At 40.4% G+C, this 22,096-nt stretch overlaps 2 protein-coding genes across 3 annotated transcripts in view; one reads left to right on the top strand and one right to left on the bottom strand.

The window, feature by feature from the left end:
* The first annotated feature begins 79 nt into the window (after positions 1-79).
* Positions 80-16,058, top strand: elp1 (elongator acetyltransferase complex subunit 1). 2 transcript variants are annotated; one of them, XM_028589464.1, is made up of 36 exons: positions 80-212; positions 1,217-1,430; positions 1,620-1,772; positions 1,991-2,072; positions 2,562-2,642; positions 2,821-2,906; positions 3,035-3,225; positions 3,440-3,563; positions 3,682-3,775; positions 4,183-4,413; positions 4,506-4,676; positions 4,918-4,996; positions 5,245-5,400; positions 5,555-5,661; positions 5,968-6,071; positions 6,174-6,227; positions 6,325-6,430; positions 7,505-7,620; positions 8,049-8,122; positions 8,414-8,492; positions 8,704-8,783; positions 8,888-9,025; positions 9,226-9,311; positions 9,488-9,636; positions 10,335-10,458; positions 11,334-11,431; positions 11,931-12,132; positions 12,260-12,321; positions 12,416-12,478; positions 12,586-12,646; positions 13,777-13,890; positions 14,314-14,413; positions 14,558-14,685; positions 14,963-15,114; positions 15,613-15,688; positions 15,909-16,058. In XM_028589464.1, exons 2-36 carry the CDS (start codon positions 1,281-1,283, stop codon positions 15,974-15,976), a joined length of 3,939 nt encoding a protein of 1,312 aa, XP_028445265.1. In that variant the 5' UTR covers positions 80-212; positions 1,217-1,280; the 3' UTR covers positions 15,977-16,058. The 2 variants fall into 2 exon arrangements, with proteins under 2 accessions (XP_028445265.1, XP_028445266.1); XM_028589465.1 differs by having other exon boundaries at positions 1,275-1,430.
* A 694-nt stretch (positions 16,059-16,752) lies between these two features.
* Positions 16,753-22,096, bottom strand: part of cpxm1b (carboxypeptidase X (M14 family), member 1b) — a 41,162-nt gene continuing 35,818 nt past the window's right edge. Inside the window, exons 12-14 of the mRNA XM_028590294.1 lie at positions 19,417-19,556; positions 19,077-19,179; positions 16,753-17,344 (exon numbers count right to left, since the gene is read on the bottom strand). Of these exons, the coding sequence (XP_028446095.1) occupies positions 17,043-17,344; positions 19,077-19,179; positions 19,417-19,556 (545 nt within the window). The 3' untranslated portion in view covers positions 16,753-17,042. The remainder of the gene's footprint in view (positions 17,345-19,076; positions 19,180-19,416; positions 19,557-22,096) is intronic.

Consider the following 22,096-nt stretch of genomic DNA (forward strand, 5'->3'; position numbering starts at 1 on the left):
TTAACAATACATTTTACTAAATACAAAGTCAATTTCCTTAAATGGATGCATGTTTAGCTACTCCTCGGCGCCAGGGGGCTCCACCTCTAGTGCCTTTTGTAACTGCGTCAGAGGTGAAAGGTTAAGAGTCTGACAGCGCCACATGCATGATGTTATGTTGTTGATGCTGGATATTTAAAAAGGTTTTTATTACTTCAAGCTGTTTCTTCCAGGTGGGTTTTTACAGTTTTCTTGGAAAAGCTTTTAAAGCTTTCATTTTCTGTTTGTTTAATTGAAGAATTGCAGCTGAATAGCATGTCGCTCCTTCAAGTTTAAAGATATGCTAGCACATCCAGTTCCTTCTAAAACCGTATAACTGCTAACAAACTAACGTTAGTTATTTAAATTAGCTAAGTAACGTTAGCTACCTTTAAAGCTTCACCGTTATTGTTGGTTTGTGTTACTTGTCTGGCTTTCGGCGAATTGATATAACGTTACGTTGTCTACAGGGCTCAGAAAACTGGCTAGCAGTTAACGTTTCAAGAAAACATTAAATTGACAATGTAACGTTAGCGTCAATTAATATGGGCGTTGTTAGAAGGAGTATTGTAACGTTAAAGTTAACGTAGGGATTGTGTTAGCAACCAAAAAGAGAGAGAACACAGTATTTTCCGAATCCAGTGATGCATCACTCTCATAGTTACGTCCATGAGTTGTACATGAAACAGAGGAAAACAGACACTTTTTCACATTTGTAACTCTGAAGTCAACAAATGCTGCAAATTGATGACACGATTCAGGTTCGATTTATTTCATTTCTCCACACAACAGCAGCCAAACACAAACAGTCCAGCCCCCCAAAATTATCTAAATCTGAAACTATTAACGTTATATAAACAGGGCTGTGTGGCAGTGTTTTAATGTTGGACTGAATGTCTCAATATTGCTATGATATTTTAGGAATTTGTCTTGGTGCTTTATAGAATGTATTCCACACCCGGAAAAACTGAATAGCACCCATTTTATAAATTGGATTTGTCAAGCAGGTAGAGGTAGATTTTACACCAGCCACACTGAACTATAATGTTAAACACTGAAGCTATTTTATGGTATTATAATAACTAAAATCCCAGATTTCTGGTGTTTTTAATCACCGTAATGATACAGTAATAATCCATCACTCTATGTCAGTCAACTGTTTTGAACAACTGAACATGTTTAATTTTTGCTGTTTCAGGTGTTCTGCAGCCTCTGGCTCCAGACTAAGGCTCTGTGTATTTTCACTCTGTCTTGAGGTAAAAATGCGGAACTTGAAGCTGCTGAAGAGCCTGCGGAGCTCGGAGCTGCAGGGTCCAGGCTCCCCGCAGTGTTTAGCAGTTCGGGCTGACACCGGCTCGCTGCTGGTCGCTTCCCACTACTCCATCACAGAGTACGACCCACGCACTAGCCAGGTGAGCTGGGGATGACATACTGTGCTTGGCTCTGGATTTAAACAACACACTATCTCTGTTTACTTAATTATTTTAGCTTCATCTGGTTGAGGATAGTAACGTGTTCAGAGATGCGTCCAAATAAACAAGTAGCAAATGGAGGCGCGGCATTTCAAATAGGAATCAACTTTCCTCTATTGTGTTCTGCAGGTGGTCAGTGAGGCCTTGTTGACAGCTGAGGGTTTCCTCCCAGAGGACGGCAGCGGAATGGTGGTTGGACTACAGGACCTTGCTGAACTCGAGTCGGCTTGTTTGGGCACAGCTGGTGGCGATGTCGTCCTCTTCAACTTCAACACCTGCCAGGTTAGCCACACAGAAGTTTAAAAGTTTGGACTTTTTTTTTTTTTTTTTTTTTTTTTTTTTTCAGCCCTCATTTCTTTAAAGAGCTGTGTGGCAGTTAAGTGTTGGCTTTAGGGTTAATGTTTGGGTTGGTTTAAAGTTAAGGTAAGTATAAGGGGCAAGGGAATGTATTATTATGTCAATGAGAGTTCTCACAAAATGTCTGTGATCATGTTCCACAGTTGGAGTGTGTTGGCAGTGTGGACAGCGGTCTGACCTCGATGACTTGGAGTCCTGATGAAGAGCTTGTCGTTCTCACTACTGGTCAGTATGTTATACAAATGTCAAAAAAACATATTTCACTGTTTTAAATCAAAAACTTCCTCCTTAAGTTTTGAATCGTCGGAGAGCCCCCAGTGGAGTTGTCAGTGCTCCCTGTGCATCACTTCAAGCAGGACAAAGCACCAACAATATTAAGATACAAGTCTGTTATTGTCTCAACAATGGGCAGAAGGCCAGTACATACTCAATCCAATTGTCTAAACATTACCAGTGAAGGTGGGATAAGATGCCAGTCCTGATAGTGAAGTGGGTTATTGTAAAGTGGAGGCAGTCATTGGTAGCACCTTTTCTTTGTTTGGAAATTGTCAAAGATTAACAGTAGTTCAAATCTTTTCATAAGCGGCGTATGGTCAAAATGCATTGTTGCTCTAGATAACCATAGTTACAGATCAATGCTTAGTTAGTTCATTCTTAGGTAAACATATTAAGCAGTGCTACAAATGAATAAATCCCTATACTTTGTGCTCACAGGTCAGGAAACAATCATCATGATGACCAAAGACTTTGAGCCGATCACTGAGGTCGGAATCCACCAGGATGACTTTGGTGAAGGTACAATGGCTCCAAATGGACTCTGTATAGATTAGTGGTTCCCAGTCTGAGGGTCAGGACCCACAGAGGGTGACGGGGATGATTCATGGAAATGTAGAAATATTTGTTATATGGCTAAATAATAATAATAATAACATTTATAATACATCAATCTACTGTATATTGCGTTTTTTTTCAGGGAAGTTTATCACGGTGGGTTGGGGGAAGAAGGAGACTCAGTTCCACGGCTCAGAGGGGAAACAGGCAGCACAGAGGAAGACCCAGGTTGGTGTTTAACCACAGAAACCTCAAAGCCTGGGAAAAAAACAAAATATATAAAAAAGTGTTGAAAATGAATAGAACATTTAGTTTAATATCACAATATTCCGAATGATGTAAACATGCACCCACAGGAGGTGCAGCCGGCTGCAGCCTGGGACGACCGCACGCCCCGTGTGACGTGGCGAGGTGATGGTCAGCTGTTTGCCGTTAGCGCCGTCTGTCTTCAGACCGGAGCCAGGAAGGTCCGGGTCTGGAACAGGGAGGGTGTTTTGCAGGCAACCAGCGAGCCCATCAATGGCCTGGAGCAAGCGCTCTGCTGGAAGTAAGCGTGCTGTCAAAGAAATGTTCTTGTAGTTCATTAAATACATTTTTTTTTTAAGATTAAGCTCTTTCCAATGTGGAGAACTGTATTAATGTGTAAAAGATCCCGGGGTCTTTCCTGGATAAACCATCATTTACATTATACATACATATACATTATAAAGAGACAATAGTAGAGGTGTGAATTTATGGTAAATCTTCTCCTGCTGTTTCAGACCCTCAGGCAACTTGATAGTGAGCACACAGCGTCATCCCAACAAACACAGCGTGGTTTTCATGGAGAAGAACGGGCTGCTGCATGGAGATTTTACCCTCCCATTCAGCAAAGACCAGGCCAAGGTACGTTCAGCTAAACCTGACTCACGTATGGTTTTAGAAATATCATATAATGAACCTCAGTTAGTGATTTCTTTTATTTTCAAAACCAACATAAAACACTTTGGTGTGTGTGTTCCAGGTGAAGGATTTGCTGTGGAACAGTGACTCCACTGTTTTAGCTGTATGGTTGGAGGACATGACTGCAGGAGAGGACGGACAAGTCAACACTTCCAGTAAGTTCAGCCAAAGTTGGAGCCCATCCCTCAGGCCAATTGGTGTCATTTTGAACACGTTGGACCACATCAGTGACATTAATTCATTGCCTAAAGACAAGGAACATAAGGACTCTAACATTAATTGGATACATCTGTGACAATCCATTGTTCCTCCTCTGATGTTAAACTGCAGTAAACTGACTTTGGACTTTATTCTTTATCAAAAGTATTTGGATGAACATTTTTCCATGGCTTGCCTTTTTTAGAAGTTTGCAATTTATTGTTACATCACTGACAATACTACAAAAGCAGAGCCTGTTTAATAGCTAGAATGACTTTGTTCATCAGTAAATTGAATGAATAAATAAATAAAAGAAAACCTACATTAATCCGCCACCTTAAAGCTGCCCGTGCTCCCTCTACAGTTCAGCTGTGGGTGGTTGGGAACTACCACTGGTATCTGAAGCAGAGCCTGGACTTTGGCAGAGACTCTCAGAAGGCTCCGGTCTGTGTCTGCTGGGATCCCGAGCGCCCCCTGAGGCTTCACGTGGTGACCCGCAGCTGGATTAGCATCACCTACGACTGGGGCTGGACAACTGGGAGGAGCCCCGGGCTGGACGCCACCGACAACGCCAACGTGGCTGTGATTGATGGAGGTAAGGGACAAAGAGTTGACGGGACATGTGGGAACTGTGGTATGACTTTCGACATAATGTTAATATTTATCTAAACACCCCTCCCCCCTCAGATAAAATCCTGGTGACAAACTTCAGGCAGTGTGTGGTTCCTCCTCCCATGTGTTCATTTGAGCTCCAGCTGACCTCACCAGTCAACCAGGTGACCTTCCTCTGCCAGCCTCAGAGGACCAATCAGCTGGCAGCGTTGACCTCTGACGGACAGATCTCTGTCTACAGCCAAGGTGGGTTTGCTTGCTTGCAATGTTTTCCATAAAGACAGCAATCGCCAGAATGAATGAGAGTGAAATTTTGTATGCTGAATGCTGTTGCATTCTTCACCCCCGTTACAGCTTGAGAAATGAAAATATGAGTGAGGAGAGCAAAACACAAGGGATCTTGGGTAGAAGGAGACAGATGCTGAACAAATGTTATATATTATTCTGAGCAAGTTTTTCCCTTTGCTGCACCCACCATTCTTTCCAGATTCAGGAGAACAAGTTGACAAAACAGCAGATGGGTTTCGCACGATGTCTCGTCCCCTGGTCCTCCAGAAAACTTTAAGGTAACACACAGCCACCGCTGTCTGTCATGTTGACTTTAATCATTTGAACATATTTGTTTTGTCTAAAAGCTGCCAAATGATACTTTGAAACGAACAAGCACTACATGAAGTTGGGTGCTGGTATTCAGCTTGTAGGCTAAAGATGCCAGCAGTCTGATTAATGCACATTGTTTTTTTTCATAGCTCTACTAGTGTTTCTTCAGTGTTCCCTCAAGGATTGCGCTCCTGTTCCTCTGACTTTTCTGCAGAGTGGCGCTTGTCCAGGAGCAGCCTCTGGCCCTGCGGCATCTGCTGTGGCTGGAGGACGAGCTGTTTGTGTGTGTGAGCTCCGGTCTGCTGCCAACCTCGTCCACCCTACTGATGCTTCACAATGCTCATGACGCTGATGACACGCTCACTGTCAGGTCAGCAGGGCTGAACTCAAAACACCCGAGTGGCAGCACTAGTTTTTGTCCTGTTAAGCTAACAAATGAACTGAATTGCATTGAATATATTAAAGTAAATTATTCCAAAGCCGTGTTGTAAATCAGGACTCGTCACGGTGTGTTTTTATTTCAGGTCTGAGATAGAAGTTGATGGTGTTGTTGTCAGTACGATTCACTGCTCCAAGACTGGCACTGTGGCACTACAACTGGAAGATGGACGGATAAGGAGGCTGTGCTGGGGTGAGTCACCACACTCTTCTTCTCTAAGTGATGTTTTCTTGGAAATTTATGAATTCAGAATGGATTATTTGATAATTCAAAAGCACTCTGCACAGCATGGAGATTGTGCAGAGGGTCTGACTTTCAGCCTCCCAAATAGGAGGTATTCTTCCAGCTGAAGTACCATAGAGCAGCATAATAATTTGCTGCCTTCGGGTATTGCAGGGTATTGACAGTATTGACAGAGGAGAATGTCACCGTAAAATGCATTAGTTTACAGAAGGAAATAAAAAAGTTTTCTTTAGTTTTATTATAATTTCTGTGTAGATCATCCTGAGCCGTCAGTGGAGGATTGGCGGGACTCGAGCGGATGTGCCATCAACTTCCCTGTTCCCTGTGTTCAGACGGCCCTCGGCAGCATCAGTGGGGAGGTAGAAACGCATATAATTCAATTTACGTGACTTATTATAAGTGAGTTCTTTGTACAGGCCTTAACGCTTATGTTTCTTTTTGTCTTGCTTTTATGTCTTCAGGAGTATCTGTTCGGCCTGACGGACAGATCCCACCTGTACGCTGGAGACACAGAGGTACGCTGTCAACTTTATTTTACCAGCTCTCTCAACGTTTTCCTTGTGAGAAAGGGCTACTGGGAAATGTGTTCATTTATGTTTGCTTCTTTCTCAGCTGGCCTCCAATATTTCCTCCTTTGCCGTTTGCAACGACTTCCTCCTCATTACCACACACTCCCACACCTGCCGCTGCCTCCAACTGAGCGTGCTCAGTGTCAAAGGTAGGACACACACACACACACACACACACACACATACACACACACAATTTGTAATGAGCTGATACAGTGCTATTCAAAGTTGATGTTATCCAGCTGAGATTGAATACAGTTTTTATATTTTTTTGGTTTACATGACAAAAAGTATATTATGGATAGCAATAGTTCATATTATAAATATAATTAAAATCTGATTTATAACAATACGGGACAACTTATTGTGCAGATCCCCAACATGGCATCATGACTTTGCGTAAATATACACGCCACTTTCATAAAGCAAAATGGCGTGTTATTGTACGCATTTTCAGCTATCCACGTGTATGCCTACGCTGTATACAGCTGATGTAAACGTACCCACCACGTGGCCTCGCCACGGTTGGGTTTAGGAAAAGAACACAGGGAAAGGCTTTAGTAACAAAACCGTGAAATAACACGGAAAATAATGACAAAAACACGCTTAGGAACACAATAAATGGTTGGGTTTAGGAAAGAAACATTGGGGCTTATTAAAATAAAAAACGGCTGAAAAATCGCTGCACACGGGACACAAACCCGTCTCTCCTGGGTGAAAGTCCTGTGTTTTACCCGTCCGCCACCCCAACCTGCCTCCTTACTCAATCCCCCGTTCATTTATACTACTCGCTACGGCGGAAATTGACTCGCAATGTAGGTCAATGGCGGCCGATTTGCATTGATATACACGCAAAAATGCGATTATGCGTCTTGATAACACGCAAAAATGGAATACAAATTGGTGTGACATACATACGCCAATTCATGAGATCAGTCTGAGATCCCAAAGATGAGTTACTACCTCTGTTCCAGGGTCAGTGTCCTCCATCTAAAGTTAAAGACTGGTCCATATCCATGTAAATAACATGGCGTATTGCTTCAGTTATCTTAACGTTGACCTGGAGGAGTTTAGTTCAGTGTTTGTTGGAAGTAGCATCTAACTTTATCTCTGTTGTTAGCTGGCCTCTGGCCGGCTGCTTCTGTAGCTAATGTGAACATCCGTGCTGTGTTGGTATACGGTCATTTATGGTACAGTTGAGGTTAAGACCTTTCACTCCGCAGGGCTGCAGGCAGCCTTGGCCTCAGATGGAGGTCAGAATGACGAGACGCTGCGGCGGGTGGAGAGGGGATCCAGGATCGTCACTGTGGTACCGCAGGACACCAGAGTGATTCTGCAGGTCAGTTTTATCACACATAAACAGACATGTTGCCACCTTTCACTTTCCTGTGTAAACACCACAGCAGTGCTGCAGATGTTATTGTCTGTGACTGTGTATTTTTTAATGCACATCCAAGCTCCAGATGCAAATAACTAATTTATAAAAAAAAAAAAAATGTACTATCATGCACAAATTGTGTTGACAAAACAACACAATTTTGCTGCATAAATAAAAAGCACCGTAGTTTTTTTTTTTTGTACAGCATTTTGGTCAGCTTAAACTGTTGAAATGTTCTCTAGAAATAAACTGTACTTACTTACCAAGAGACAGGGTTTAGAGAGCAATTCTCAACAAAGTAAACAGAAGTCCATAACCATTGTGTTGTCCTCCGGGTCACTGGGACCCAAAGGACAACACAAGGGTTAGAAGTATGAATTTGTGTCCAGATGCCTCGTGGGAACCTGGAGACCGTGCATCATCGATCGCTGGTCTTGGCTCAGCTCAGGAAGTGGCTGGACAGGTGAGTTTGAGATTCTTCCATCATATCATCTGCTTGTTTTTACAACATGGTGTTGAGGGTTTCGTCACTTTTGAATGTTGTCTTAATCTCAATGACTGAAGGTCCTCCCAGACCTTCTTACATTGTACATTTTAAACAAAATGTAGACTTTTTATGTGATGCAAATGTCACGGTTTGTAGCTTAATACTTAAAGACTTGAAACGGCGTGTGAGCAAACATGTTAACATTGCACCATACTGAACTGAGTGTTAAATCAGTTTTTTTTTTTTTTTTTTTTTTTTTTTCTTCAGTTTGAGGTTCAGAGATTCTTTTGAGTGTATGAGGAAGCTGAGGATCAACCTGAACCTCATTTATGACCACAACCCAAAGGTACATAAAAGGTTTCATATGTAGTTTTGTGGCATTACATCTTTTATTTTGTCCACAGCAGGCAGTTTATTATGATGTTAATATTTTTCAGTTGTTTGACTGTTTCCTGGTCCTGTTCTAAATTATGAAGGCAGTGCATCAATTAAGATTAAAGCATAAACCCAAACAATGACACCACTGCTCATGTTTCAATGTCCATCGCTTCCCGCAGATTTTCCTGGAGAACATGGAGACCTTCATCACACAACTTAACTCCATCAGCCACATCAACCTCTTCCTCACGGAGCTCAAGTAAGATTCTTCAGATCGGCTGGAGTTTTTCAGTTCTAGCAACTCTTGTTTTAACAAGTATTTAACTCCTATATTGTGCAAATGTTTCTTTCTTTGGTACCCAGGGAGGAGGATACAACCGCCACCATGTACCCCCATCCTGAGTGCAGCCCGGCCCAGGCCCAGCCCGTTTCTGGGCAGAAGAAAGTGGATGTAGTTTGTGATGCTTTACGGAGCGCCATGGAATCAATGGATCCAAACAAGTCAGTGCTTCTGACATGAATTTAGAAACGTGCTTAGAACCTCAAAAACCTGAGACTTGGACACGCCCTCTTGAGACCTGACTCACACCTTGGTTCAAAAGACTTAAAAACAGCTCTGCAGCAATTAGGCCATAAATGTGCTGTCTATATAAGAGTAGATAAAGCAGGGATATAAACCGATGATGTTGTCGACCTTCCAGGTTTTTTCTGTCCATACTGACGACTCACGTGAAGAAGACAGTTCCAGAGCTGGAGGTCGCTCTGCAGAAAGTCCACGAGCTTCGAGGTGAGAACACTGATGACCTAACTCTAAACTGAACTGTTACACACACACACACACACACACACACACACACACACACACACACACACACACACACACACAAGCAGATATTGGGAGGAGGTGATATATTTAAACTTTTTTAGTTCCTCATTGTGTGCTGTGTTTGTGTATTTGCCCAGTGAACCCTCCTGATGCTCCCGGTGCTGTGAGTGCTGAAGAGGCATTGAAGTACCTCCTCTTCCTCGTCAACGTCAACGACCTGTACGAACACTCTTTGGGAACGTACGACTTTGACCTCGTGCTCATGGTGGCTGAGAAATCTCAGAAGGTACAATATGGCAGAGGAAGAAAGGTCTTCATTATCTTGTTTCACTTGACTTTGACTTGCAAAGTGCTTTGCTGCACAAATAAAAATGGAAGTCCAAAGTACCATGACGTTGTGTACCGAACACAATCCGTTATGTTGACGAGATTATTAAGTAAGTCCTTATTTCTGTTCACATACCACCTGTGATGTTGATGACCTCTGTATCCTAAAGCATTTAGAAGTTTTCAAGGAAACACATTGTCCTCGTTAATATGCGTGAGTATACACCAAAACTCCAGAGGTGGAGTAAAAATGACACGAGAGGCTTTCAAGCTGCCAGATATTGCACAGATTTACACATTAATATGTTCACTTACACTGCAAGGCTCACCAAAATATCAATTAGGTAATCAGCACTGACAGCAGAACAAGTTTCTGTAGAGTTTTTGTTCTTGGCATCTTTGTGTTCGTGGGGAAAGTAAACAAAGCAACAGAGAGTGTATACATAAGAATCAGTGTACCATGAACATGATTTTTTTTTTTTTTTTAAATGTTATGGACTATATGAAAAGAACAAACAATGAATTCATTTCCAACATTCCTGATAGTCAAAAATGCAACACCAGCATTCCCCATTCATTATTTTTTTTTAGACTCCTGTTATATGACTTTTTTTTTCTCAGTATGTATCCGTTAATTGTTGTACACAATCCCTGCAGGACCCCAAAGAGTACCTTCCCTTCTTAAACATGCTGAAGAACCTGGAGCCAAACTACCAGCGCTACACCATCGACAAGCACCTGAAACGCTACAGGAAGGCCCTGCATCACCTCAGCAAGTGTGGTCAGTCTGAATGTTTCTGTCAGTTCTGCCTGTTTTTTACTGCTCTGAATTTAGAGAGCCACCGTTAGCTGTGAGATTCTCCAATTACAGGATCCCCACAGGTCCTTAAAAAGTCTTGAAACGTCTTAAATAAAATGTTCGATTTTTAAGGTCTGAAAATGTCTTAAATCTGGAATTTACGATAAAGAGGTCTTACATTTCATGTGGGACCGAGTCGTGATAGATAGATAGATAGATAGATAGATAGATATCTTTTTCCAACTGCAATTTGGCCAGCACACCATCTGGGGGCTGCACTTCAATCTATGTGGGTGCAGCCTAGAGTTTAGATTCTCTGAGCTCGAACTTGAACCTTTAGAAATTACCTGAAGTATCTTAAAGGCTGATATTTTATACATACACAGTCAACCATGTCAAGGTTGTAAGGCGAATCAGCACTGGGTGCTACACTTTACCACACCATTCTGTGTCATGTCGCACTGAACATTTTCCTGTTTTTTTTGACGTGGTAAAGTCTTAAATTTTCCTTTTTTAGAGAAAGGTCTTAAAAGTCATTACATTTGCTGTTAAAACCTGTGCGGATACCCTGAATTACAAGACTCGTAGGTTTGATTTTCTTTGATGAAAAAATGATTGGCTTATAAATCACAGTTCTTAGGAAGTTGTTATCCTGCGTGCATGATTTATGTGAGAAAATATTCTTGGCTAACTTGAGAAAGTTAACGTGGCAATTATCACAAGAAAACCAACACTGAACATACATGTTAATCTGTGTTCTAATGGTTTGCAAAGTCTGAACAGGCTTTTTTTTTTTTTTTTTTTTTTGCTGAATGAAAGTTTACTGTGACCTAATCTCCGTTGTGCTTTGTTTTCAGGAGAGGAACATTTCCGTGAAGCTTTGCTTCTTGTGAAGGAGCAGAAACTCTACAGCGAAGCTCTGCGGCTGTACACAACAGACGGTGCTCACTACAAGGTAGAAACACAGCCCAGCATATTTTTCACTCAGAAGTATCTAAAGCCATCAGTTTAGGTGGTCCTACACTACCGGTCAAAAGTTTGGGATCACTTTGAAATTTCCATTCCAGACAGAATAGCAGCTGAGATCACTTGCATTGGTTTTTTTTAACCAGGGCAGCAGTTTTCAGATTACATTATGTGCTTACATAATTGCAAAAGGGTTCTCCAATGTTTTCTCAGTTAGCCTTTTAAAATTATATCCGATTAGTAAACACAATGTGCCTTTGGAACATTAGATGAATGGTTGATGATAATGGGCAATGTAGATATTGCATTAAAGATCAGCCACCCACTCAGATCAGCTGGTATTCTGTCTATAGTGGAGTGGAATGAAAATTCTAAGTGACTCCAAACTTTTGACCTGTACTTTTCTTCTTCCGGTTTTCAGATAACTAACTTACATTTTTTGAGATGATCTTTTACGGAAAGCTTGACCCCTGAACTCTGACCTCTAGGCTCTGAGCTGTGCTTATGCTGAGCACCTGATGGAGCAGCAGCAGGCGGAGCAGGCCGGCCTGTTGCTATGGCGATGCGGCGAGCCAGCCGGCGCCCTGCAGGCATTCGCCAGCAGCTCCAGTTGGAGAAACGCCATCTGTGCGGCGCAGCAAATCCCACTACCACCCGACCAGTTGGCTCTGCTGGCCAGGGACCTGGCAGGTAACCATAACAACAGGCACATAGTAGAAAGATAAGAATGCAGGTAGCCAGACAGACAGGTAGCCAGTTAGATGGTCAAACCTGGTACCATGTAAATCCTGAACCGGTTAGTTTCCTTCCCTTTTAGAGAAGCTGACTGAACAGCGACGGTACTCAGAAGCTGCTCTGCTGTTGGACCAGTACGCCAAAGTAAGATCCTCTACAGCAAGAAGCTGCTGGATGAAATGGCTTCCAATGAAGCAGCTGGCTTATAGTTGAAACATGCTCACTCTTTTTCCAATAGGACTGTGAAGAGGCCATCTTGGCTCTGGTCACTGGTTCAGTCTGGGAGGAGGCGCTCCGATTGGTCAGTAAAGGCTCATTTTTAACTGGAATTTTTTTATTTTTTTACTTTTGTTTATTCATTTATTTATTGTTGACATTACCATGGTATATGTTCTTTGTCTGCTTCAGATTTACATGCACAACAGACAGGACATCACAGAAACCAACCTCAAACCTGCTCTGTTGGAAGGTGAGGAGAATTCCGACTGGCCTGTTGAGCCATCTAACTATCGCTTCTCATGCTAACTTGCTCCCCGGTTATAGCCTGGGTAAATCCTGACGAACTTCCGGCAAATTTGAGATTTGCTCTGCAAGTCAGTCTGGCAAAGACCCCATTCAAACCCATTTCCAATGTCCCCAAAATCGAGGCACCAATCACAACCGGTGAGGCGAGCAGCTTTTTGTTTACATTCAACATGACGGCTACCGAAGCGCAGCGTCACCCGGATCTTTGGTCTGATTGGTTGAAGGACTATCCAATTGCGCCCAGAGGCATTTGAGCGGCGTCCGTTGGTGACGCCACTTTGGAAATGAACTGTCAATGAACCTTTCCCAGACCCACTCTGTTACAACTGAGAGAGGCCAAACAAAACTCAGCTCATATTATGCTTTTTGCCTTTTTCCCTTTCCTTTTATTGTGTTATATATCTTTTTTTGTACATTCGTTATAGATTTACAAAGTGAAAAAGCCCAAAGTCCACCCAAAGGGACTTACCATCTCCAACAGAAAACACTGTTCACAAACTGCTCCAAACAGCTCTGTTGTAGTCCAGCCTTTACTTCAGAGACCAACGTGGTCACTTTGTAACACACGTTATAATGCTCGCCTAGCTGCTAGCATGGCACGCCCTCATACTCTGCTTCTGACTGGCTAGTAGTCCTTACCTAGGTACTGTCAGGGCACGCCCTCATACTCTGCTTCTGACTGGCTAGTAGTCCTTACCTAGGTACTGTCAGGACAAGCCCTCATACTCTGCTTCTGACTGGCTAGTAGTCCTTACCTAGCTACTGTCAGGGCACGCCCTCATACTCTGCTTCTGACTGGCTAGTAGTCCTTACCTAATCTACTGCGCATGTGCGACTCCTCACAAAGATGGAACAGAAGTGAGATGTCTCACTCTGTAGCGAAAACAGAGAGCTCAACACACAGGGTGAAAAGAGGAGCTGCAGCAATGTGCAGTACAACAAAAATATGGTGTATTTTGAAAATTAAACCATGTAAACCTATTCTGATATAACCTCTAAATACAATTATGAACCTGAAAATGAGCATAATATGAGCACTTTAATGTCTTGTTGTGTCATGTTGTTTTGTGTCAGCTTTCAGCACCCAGACTGCATTCCTGGAGGCCCAAGTAGCGACGTTCATGCGGCACAGGACCCGGCTGGCCGTGGTCCGGGAGCAGAAAGAGAAGGCCAGACTGGACATGCTGGGTGAGAACAAGTCAAACTTGACAGGACCTAAAGTATCTGAGCTAACATGTTTTTTGATGATGTTATGTCAAATCGGTCTGTTAATGTCCTACCATATGTTGATTTTTATATTACCAAATGTCCACACCCTGTAGGCCTAAAAGGAAATCTCAGTGAAGAAAGAATTCCAACAGTTATTTTTTTTGTCAAAACGTATGTAATAATTATTTCTCAGACCAGTCATAGCATCTGTATGCTCGATATGTTGAGTCATATTCTCACCCCAATATGGTTAAGTACACTGCATACAAGGTCAAGAGGGAAGCCATAAATGAAAGAATTAAGAAATGAATTAAATATACAATATATTTTCTGATTATATTCTGCAGTTGAAATCATGATTTAAAACTGAAATTTGCTGTAACGCTCTGTGTTCTTCATCAGATGAGGACGGTCCGGACTGTCCTGATGCGGAGCTTTATTCTGAAGCCAGCAGTGTGATGACCGGCTCCAAATACTCTCACAGTAACTCCCGCATCTCCTCGTAAGACAAAACACACACACACACACACACACACACACATCTAAAAAAACACTGTTGTCAGATTGTGGTGTTTTCCACATTTTGTAAAGTTCCATGTTTAAAATAATTAACATTTCGGGCGCTGGTTCAATGTTCTGCCTGCAGGAGGTCGTCAAAGAACCGTCGGAAAGCCGAGAGGAAAAAGTTGAGTCTGAAGGAGGGAAGCCCGATGGAAGACAGAGCACTGATGTACGCTCTGGGTGAGATCCTCACTACTGTGGACAAGATGAGAGGTACCGACCCTTAAAGGCTCCTCATCATTTATATTTACTTCATTTTTTTCTTTCTATTATTATTTTTTAAAATTATCAGTGTTTGGTTTGGCAGAGTGAGATTAGGTTGTGTCTGCTTGTTGAAATTATTGTTCAATTCTGTGGTGTGAGTACAGAAATAGCAGTAAAATGGCAGGGAGCAGCTCGGGATGATGGGAAATGTGGTCTTATTCTGGAGAAGCATTTTAATCAGCATTTTCAAGACCTGGACAAAAGCATTTAATTCTCTTTCCTGCAGAGGAAGTGCACAGCGCGCTGAAGGCCCTGGTGCTGTTCCAGTTTGACAAACAGGCGGAGAAGCTGCAGCTGGTCTACGAAGACGCTCTGCAGACGATGGAGGCAGCTGTTCCTGAGGTGTGGCCTGAGGGCCTGCAGAACAGTCAAGCTCCGGTAAATATTATACCACATTTCCATAACACTTGTTATGATAAAATTTTAGGTCTGTTGCTATGATTGGTTTAACGCTGATTTGAAGTGTCAAATGAGTAAAATTAGATAGGAGTCTGTCTGCGAGATTAATCTTTTTCTAAGGCATTTTAGGCTTTTATTAGACAGGACAGCTGTGAATAGGAAATGGGGAGAGAGAGAGGGTGGGGGACAACATGCAGCAAAAGGGCCACAGGTTGGAAAAGCGATGCCATGGCAGCTGTGCCAAGGACTGAGCCATTTGTGAATGGGGGCGCACACAGCCAAGGTTCTTTTTGAATAAGAAAATGAAATGCATTAAAACATAAAGCAACCAAATAAAAGATTAAGAGTCAAGACATGGGCCTACATCCATTATGTGTCTTTGTGAGCAAGGAGAATGCAGTATTGTTAATATTATTTTTTTTAGTTTTAAATATTTTTATTTTTAATGTAACGTGTGAACTCATTCTGGCTTTTCAGCTCACTGGGCCAAACTCGACTGCAAACAGCATCATGGCTTCTTTCCAGCAGCAGCAGAGACCTGCAGCCTCACAAGGTCAGCAGAACGTGTATTGTTAAAGAATGTTTACATTATATCTCATTATCTCACGTCGCTGTTTGAACTTCATTTTTTGGATGCACATCTGATCTGTGCCATACATGAGCACACACTCAGAAAGGAGTTGGTTGTAACATCTAGGCACCATCATTTCTCCGTTCAAAGTAATTTGTCTGTTTTTAACGTTTGTGTTTTGTTTTTTTTTTCTTCTTTGTAGCTGCTGAGGTCATGATGCCACCAAAAATGAGAAACGGAGTCAAGTGGAAGCTGGCTATTCTTATGTAAATTAGTAGTTTTTAATTTTTTTTTTAACTGTAAAGTCAAATAAATGGTAATTATGTAATAAAGATTCAGTTCAGTCCTCTTACCAAATGTGTTAATTCTCTGGAGTTCAGAAATGAAACCACATGATATTGCATCCAGGTATTTCCAGAATTTAAACAGTTTGATTAAAAAAAAAATTGTTTTTTATGATTTAGGTGAACAGGTTTTAGTATCAATCAAAAGAGGCGAGGGCCTCTTTCTGCACCATCATTTAACAATCATACGGGTATTTAGACGATGACACATTTATCGTTGTTTTGGCTCTGTATTCCTGCACAGTGGATATGATTTTAAAATGGTTAAAGGAGAAATGAACCTAGAGGTTAATAACACGTGTGTACCAAGTCGACCGTTCTCTGAGATTGTTTTCATGCTAATCTAATGTGACCAGTTTTAGTGCAAACCGCTAATTAGCTTATAACGCTAGTCGTCGGGGCACTGGTAAAGTAAAAAGAAATCTCTATTTCTATACCACTAACAAGGCTCAAAATAGCACCACACTTCCACGGTAGCATAATGAGGGTCCCTACGTGTAGACCGTGGAAGTGTGGTGCTATTTTGAGCCTTGTTAAAGGTCACATTCAATTAGCATAAAAACATATCCCGGATTTGTCCTTTAATTTATATTAGGATTCTGTTAATATGTAGAAACTGTAGCCCTGTCATTTTCCTGCTGTGCTGCATATAAAAAGTACACATTTCCTACACTGGGTGTGAACACTTTGAAAGCTAAAAAGTCACACTTTACCCTCATAGTCCTTTATTTCAAATCCAATGAGCTACCGCATCACTGTTGTATAAATGTGACCTTAAGCGAGGAACTGTTCCCTCAGTTGCTCTGCTGCTCCACAGCAGAAGATGAAACCTAATTTCTCAGGTGTAAAACTGCATGTTGCTGAAAAAGAAGCAAGGTAACAGCAATTTCTTTTTAAATCATGAAGTGACATGAATCCAGTGAAGATGGGTGTCTCTGAACCCAAAGTGAACTGAACCAAGTCCAGCTTTGTTCTGATATTATCTTCAATCATCACATCCTCTTTGCCCGTTTGGTAGCGTTGCGCCTCTGGTTGATGGCCTTGGTGGTGACGCGGAGCTTGCGCAGGCGTAGTTGTCGCAGCCGGAGCTGCAGGTCCTTGGGGAGTTTCCCTCCCCTCGCCAAAATGTCTTTTAGCCTCTGTTTGGGCATCTTGGTGAGGCGGAAGTCACAGATTGTCGGGTAGTGGTCGTACATGACCTGGCAGGTGCGGGAGGAGGGGAAGTAGCCCTCTGCGCTGACAGTCACCTGGTACTCACCGGGATTCAGCAGCCGCCAGTAGTCTCCATCGGTAACTGGAGAAAGGAAAGACAGCAGAAGTTGAAACTTCGGGACAAGTGTCAAAAAAGCACAACAAAATGTTGAAAAAAGTGTAAAGTTTTTCCTTGGCCTTAAGGCACTTTATTCAACGTATTACTACAATACTAGGGGTGCGGGGGAAAATCGATACAGCATAGTATCGCAATATTTTCCGTGGCAATACTGTATCGATACACAGACGCCAAGAATCGATCTTTTATTATATACGGTTGTGTTCGAAATAATAGCAGTGTGTTTAAAAAAAGTGAATAATGCTCAAAATCCTTAGAATAGCTTTTTAATTCCATAATATAAATGCAGTGGGAACACTGCACATTCAATTCCAAATCAAAACATGACCAAAATTGATTAAGTTTGTGTTATACCTTTACAGAATTGAAGAAAAAGGAATATTAGGCTGTTAAAAAAAATAGCAGTATTTGCATTTTTCTTTACAAACTCAAACATTTAAAAATTGAAAAATGTCTCAAGGGTTTGCTTTACTTTGAATCACCGCACTAATATTTAGTTGCATAACCATTATTTCTGAGAACTGTTTTGCATCTGTGTTGCATGGAGTCGACCAACTTCTGGCACCTGTGAACAGGGATTCCAGCCCAGGACGATTGCACTGGATTATTGGGTTTTGCCTCAGAAACAGCATTTTTGATGTCACCTATGGGATTGAGGTCTGGGGATTGGGCTGGCCACTCCATAACATCAATCTTGTTCATCTGGAACCAAGACTTTGCTCGCTTACTGGTGTGTTTTGGGTCATTGTCTTGTTGAAAGACCCATTTCAAAGGCATTTCCTCTTCAGCATAAGATAATCTGACCTCTTCAAGTATTTTGATGTATTGAAACTGATCCATGATCCCTGGTATGCAATAAATAGGCCAAACACCATAGTATGAGAAACATCCCCATAACATGGTTTTTGCACCACCATGCTTTACTGTCTTCACAGTACTGTGGCTTGAATTCAGTGCATGGGGGTCGTCGGGCAAACTGTCTGCGGCCCCTAGACCCAAAAAGAACAATTTTGCTCTCATCAGTCCACAGAATTCTCCTTTGGCCAGTCAATGTGTCCTTTGGCAAATTTCAACCTATTCAGTACATGTCTTTTTTTTCAGCAATAGGACTTTACGGGGGCTTCTAGCTGATAGCTTTGCTTCACATAGCCAGCCTTCTTCTGATCGTAACAGTACTCACAGGTAACTTTAAGTCTGATCATTAGTTGAGCCTTTGCCATTTTGGCTATTCTTCGATCCATTCGAATGGTAGTTGACCGTTTTTTCCCATGTCGTTCAGGCTTTGGATGCCATTTCAAGGCATTTGAAATCATTTTGGCTGAGCAGCCTAGTTTTTTGCACTTCTTTATATGTTTTACCCTCTCCAATCTATATATATATATATATATATATATATATATACTGTATATATATATATATATATATATATATAAAGAAGTAACTTTAATTAAAAAAAATTAAAATAAGAAATAAAAAATGTTATTAAAAAAAGAGGCTACTCCACAGGAATTACATTTGCTTTAAGGACAATGTTTTGTAATAGTTTGATTTACTTTATTTATTTACTTCAGTTTATTTTGGATGACAGTTGAGTAAAGTATAACATATATAATACATTTAAATATATTAGTTATGTACCGTTTTTGTTTTCCAGCCACAGGGCTTGATTTAATAAATATCTGATGTAAGACCGTACCTGATCTGATATGATGATCGATGTCATCGACTTTAATGATGGCATCTGCTATGCCAGCCTCTGTGTCTTTGTCTCGCACCACCCCCTTTATTCCACGGTGGACCTAAAACAAAAGAGAGACAGTACAGTTTTATTTGTACTGTATATAAAACATATACGGTATACAATGTTATATGTAAGTTCTATTCTAATTTTTGCTATCAGATCTAAAATCTCAGGGATGTTCATCTGACTTAAGAAAAATAAATAAGGAGAGGGATATTAAAAAGGGATATTAAAGTAACAAAGATTAAGGGAGAGCAACTGAAGAACATGTTAGCAGAACTCGACCAAAGCAGACCTGCTCCATGTAAACCAGCAGAGATTCTCTGTTGTTCTCCCACTCGATGGGGAGCTCGCTGGCGTGAGGGAATTTATCACAGGACAACTCCACCGTCACCTCGAAACAGTTGGTGTGCAGGTAGCTGAAATCATTCATACCTGCAAGGAAAGAAAAAAACGCAGAAATGTATATTTTCTGTTAAAGTGCTCATATTATGCTTTTTCCCCTTTCCTTTCTTGTGTTATATAATTTTTTTGTGCAAGTTATAGGTTTACAAAGTGAAAAAGCCCAAAGTCCACCCAAAGGACTTACCATCTCCAACAGAAAACACTGTTCACAAACTGCTCCAAACAGCTCTGTTGTAGTCCAGCCTTTACTTCAGAGACCAACGGGCGTTACTTTGTAACACACGTTATAATGCTCGCCTAGCTGCTAGCGTGGCACTCCCTCATACTCTGCTTCTGACTGGCTAGTAGTCCTTACCTAGGTACTGTCATGGCACGCCCTCATACTCTGCTTCTGACTGGCTAGTAGTCCTTACCTAGCTACTGTCAGGGCACGCCCTCATACTCGGCTTCTGACTGGCTAGTAGTCCTTACCTACACTGTAAAAAAAAAAAAAAAAAAAAAAACACGTAGAAAAACGGTAAAAAGTCTGGCAGCAAAGTTGCCAAACACTTACCGTCAAATTACAGTAAAAAACCTTATATTATTTTACAGGAAAATTCTTTTTTTAAATACAGCAATCTCCTGTAAATATTTTCCGTATTTTTACAGTCTCACTATTGTAGAATTAAAACAAATTCTTGTTATAAAACATTTCTAGAATGTTAAACAAATGTATAAATCTTTATCAAAACTAAAAAATATTGCAAAAATATCTTAAAATTACATAATTTAAATGAAAACTGCTGTTTTCATACGGTTTTCTTTGGTAAATTCACAAGCTTATCCAATCCATCCACAAGAACTCCCTGTTAAAGTACAGATTTCTGGATGTAAAACACAAAAATGATGTAAAATGACTTTCAAATACCCTCCTTTAGGCGTTTATTTTATGATTATCCAATCTATTCACGGTAAATTCCTGTTTAATACTGTTTTTTTACTGTACAAAAAAGAGAAGATAATGGGATAATACTTTCCAGAAACATTGTAATAATAGTCAGTATTTTATATAAACAATATTTGGGAGTATTTACAAGCAACTTTCCAATATATCTACATACTTTTACCATTAATGTATGTTGTTTACTTTAAATAAACATTCATTTATAGTTATAGAAGGCAACTCTCCAATATATTTACATACTTTTACCATTAATGCATGTTGTTTACTTTAAATAAACATTCATTTATAGTTATAGAAGGCAACTCTCCAATATATTTACATACTTTTACCATTAATGCATGTTGTTTACTTTAAATAAACATTCATTTATAGTTATAAAAGGCAACTCTCCAATATATTTACATACCTTTACAATTAATATATGAGGTTTACTTTATATAAACATTCTTTTTTTAGTTATGAAAAGCAAATATCCAATATATACACATAGTTTTACCATTATTGTATGGGTGTTCACTTTATATAAACATTATTTGACAGTAATAAGCAACTATCCAATATATCAACAGACTGTACCTCATTATTGTATGGGGTTTTACTTTATATAAACTGTTCTTTATAGTAATTACATGGAACTATCCAATATATATATATACATACTTTTACTATTAATATATGAAGTTTCTTTATATTACATTGTTTTATAGTAATTTAAAAGCAACTATCTGGTATAGCTACACTTCAACTTTTCCTCATTGAAGTAGGGAGTTTACTTTATATAAACATTTTTTGACAGTAATAACAAGCAACTCTCCATTATATGCACATACATGTTTATTTTATATAAACTTTGACAGTAATAACAAGCAACACCAATATATCTACAGACTTTTGTTATAAGTGCATGGGATTTACATAAACATTATTTGACAGTAATTACTATTACTATCAAATATATGTTCACAATTTCCTCATTAGTAAATGGGGTTTGGAACGTACAAAAACCAAAAGGGCTATGTAAAAGTGCATTTACATCAACTACTTTTACACGCAATAAATATATACATTTTTCTGCTGACATTTTACAGCATTGTCCAATCCATTCACTACAGATCTCTATTTGAGATGTATGAGATTTTATTATGTATCATAACCAGGAAGTAGTTTGTTTTACAGATAAATTCAATAGCATTTAAACAGTGCTATCCTTAAAGTTCACATATGAATAAACTTATGGGAGCAAAAACTGTCTGGTACATTACATTATAGCAAAAGGGGAACTATGGGCACTTTGGGAATTCATACATGTGTGTTCAAAATGTCAGTAAACATTAAAAAAATCCAAAATCCAAAAACTCAAATTTGTGATGTCATCTGATATAATGTCAGGAGCTTTTTCAAAAACAATGAATTGAGAAAGATTTTAAAGATGACAATGAGAACATCCAGGGGGATGTTCGGAGGTAACGGGTAGATTTTCTGTTTCAGAAATGAAACGCTAACATAGAATAAACCTCATTTGGTTTTTTTTTTATTCTACAAAATTAGTTTCACATTCATTGTCTATGAAGCAGCTTAGTAACCCGATGACATCATAGTTTGAGTCTTACATTTCTGGTTTGTGGCT

The sequence above is a fragment of the Perca flavescens genome, chromosome 10 (assembly GCF_004354835.1).
Source record: "Perca flavescens isolate YP-PL-M2 chromosome 10, PFLA_1.0, whole genome shotgun sequence".
In the NCBI taxonomy this organism is placed as follows: Eukaryota; Metazoa; Chordata; class Actinopteri; order Perciformes; family Percidae; genus Perca; species Perca flavescens.

Coding starts and splice junctions, on each gene's coding strand:
- elp1 (XM_028589464.1), top strand. CDS start 1,281: ATGCGGAACTTGAAGCTGCTGAAGAGCCTGCGGAGCTCGGAGCTGCAG. Junction 2,643..2,820: donor CCAGGATGACTTTGGTGAAG/GTACAATGGCTC, acceptor GTTTTTTTTCAG/GGAAGTTTATCACGGTGGGT. Junction 11,432..11,930: donor CAGACGGTGCTCACTACAAG/GTAGAAACACAG, acceptor TCTGACCTCTAG/GCTCTGAGCTGTGCTTATGC.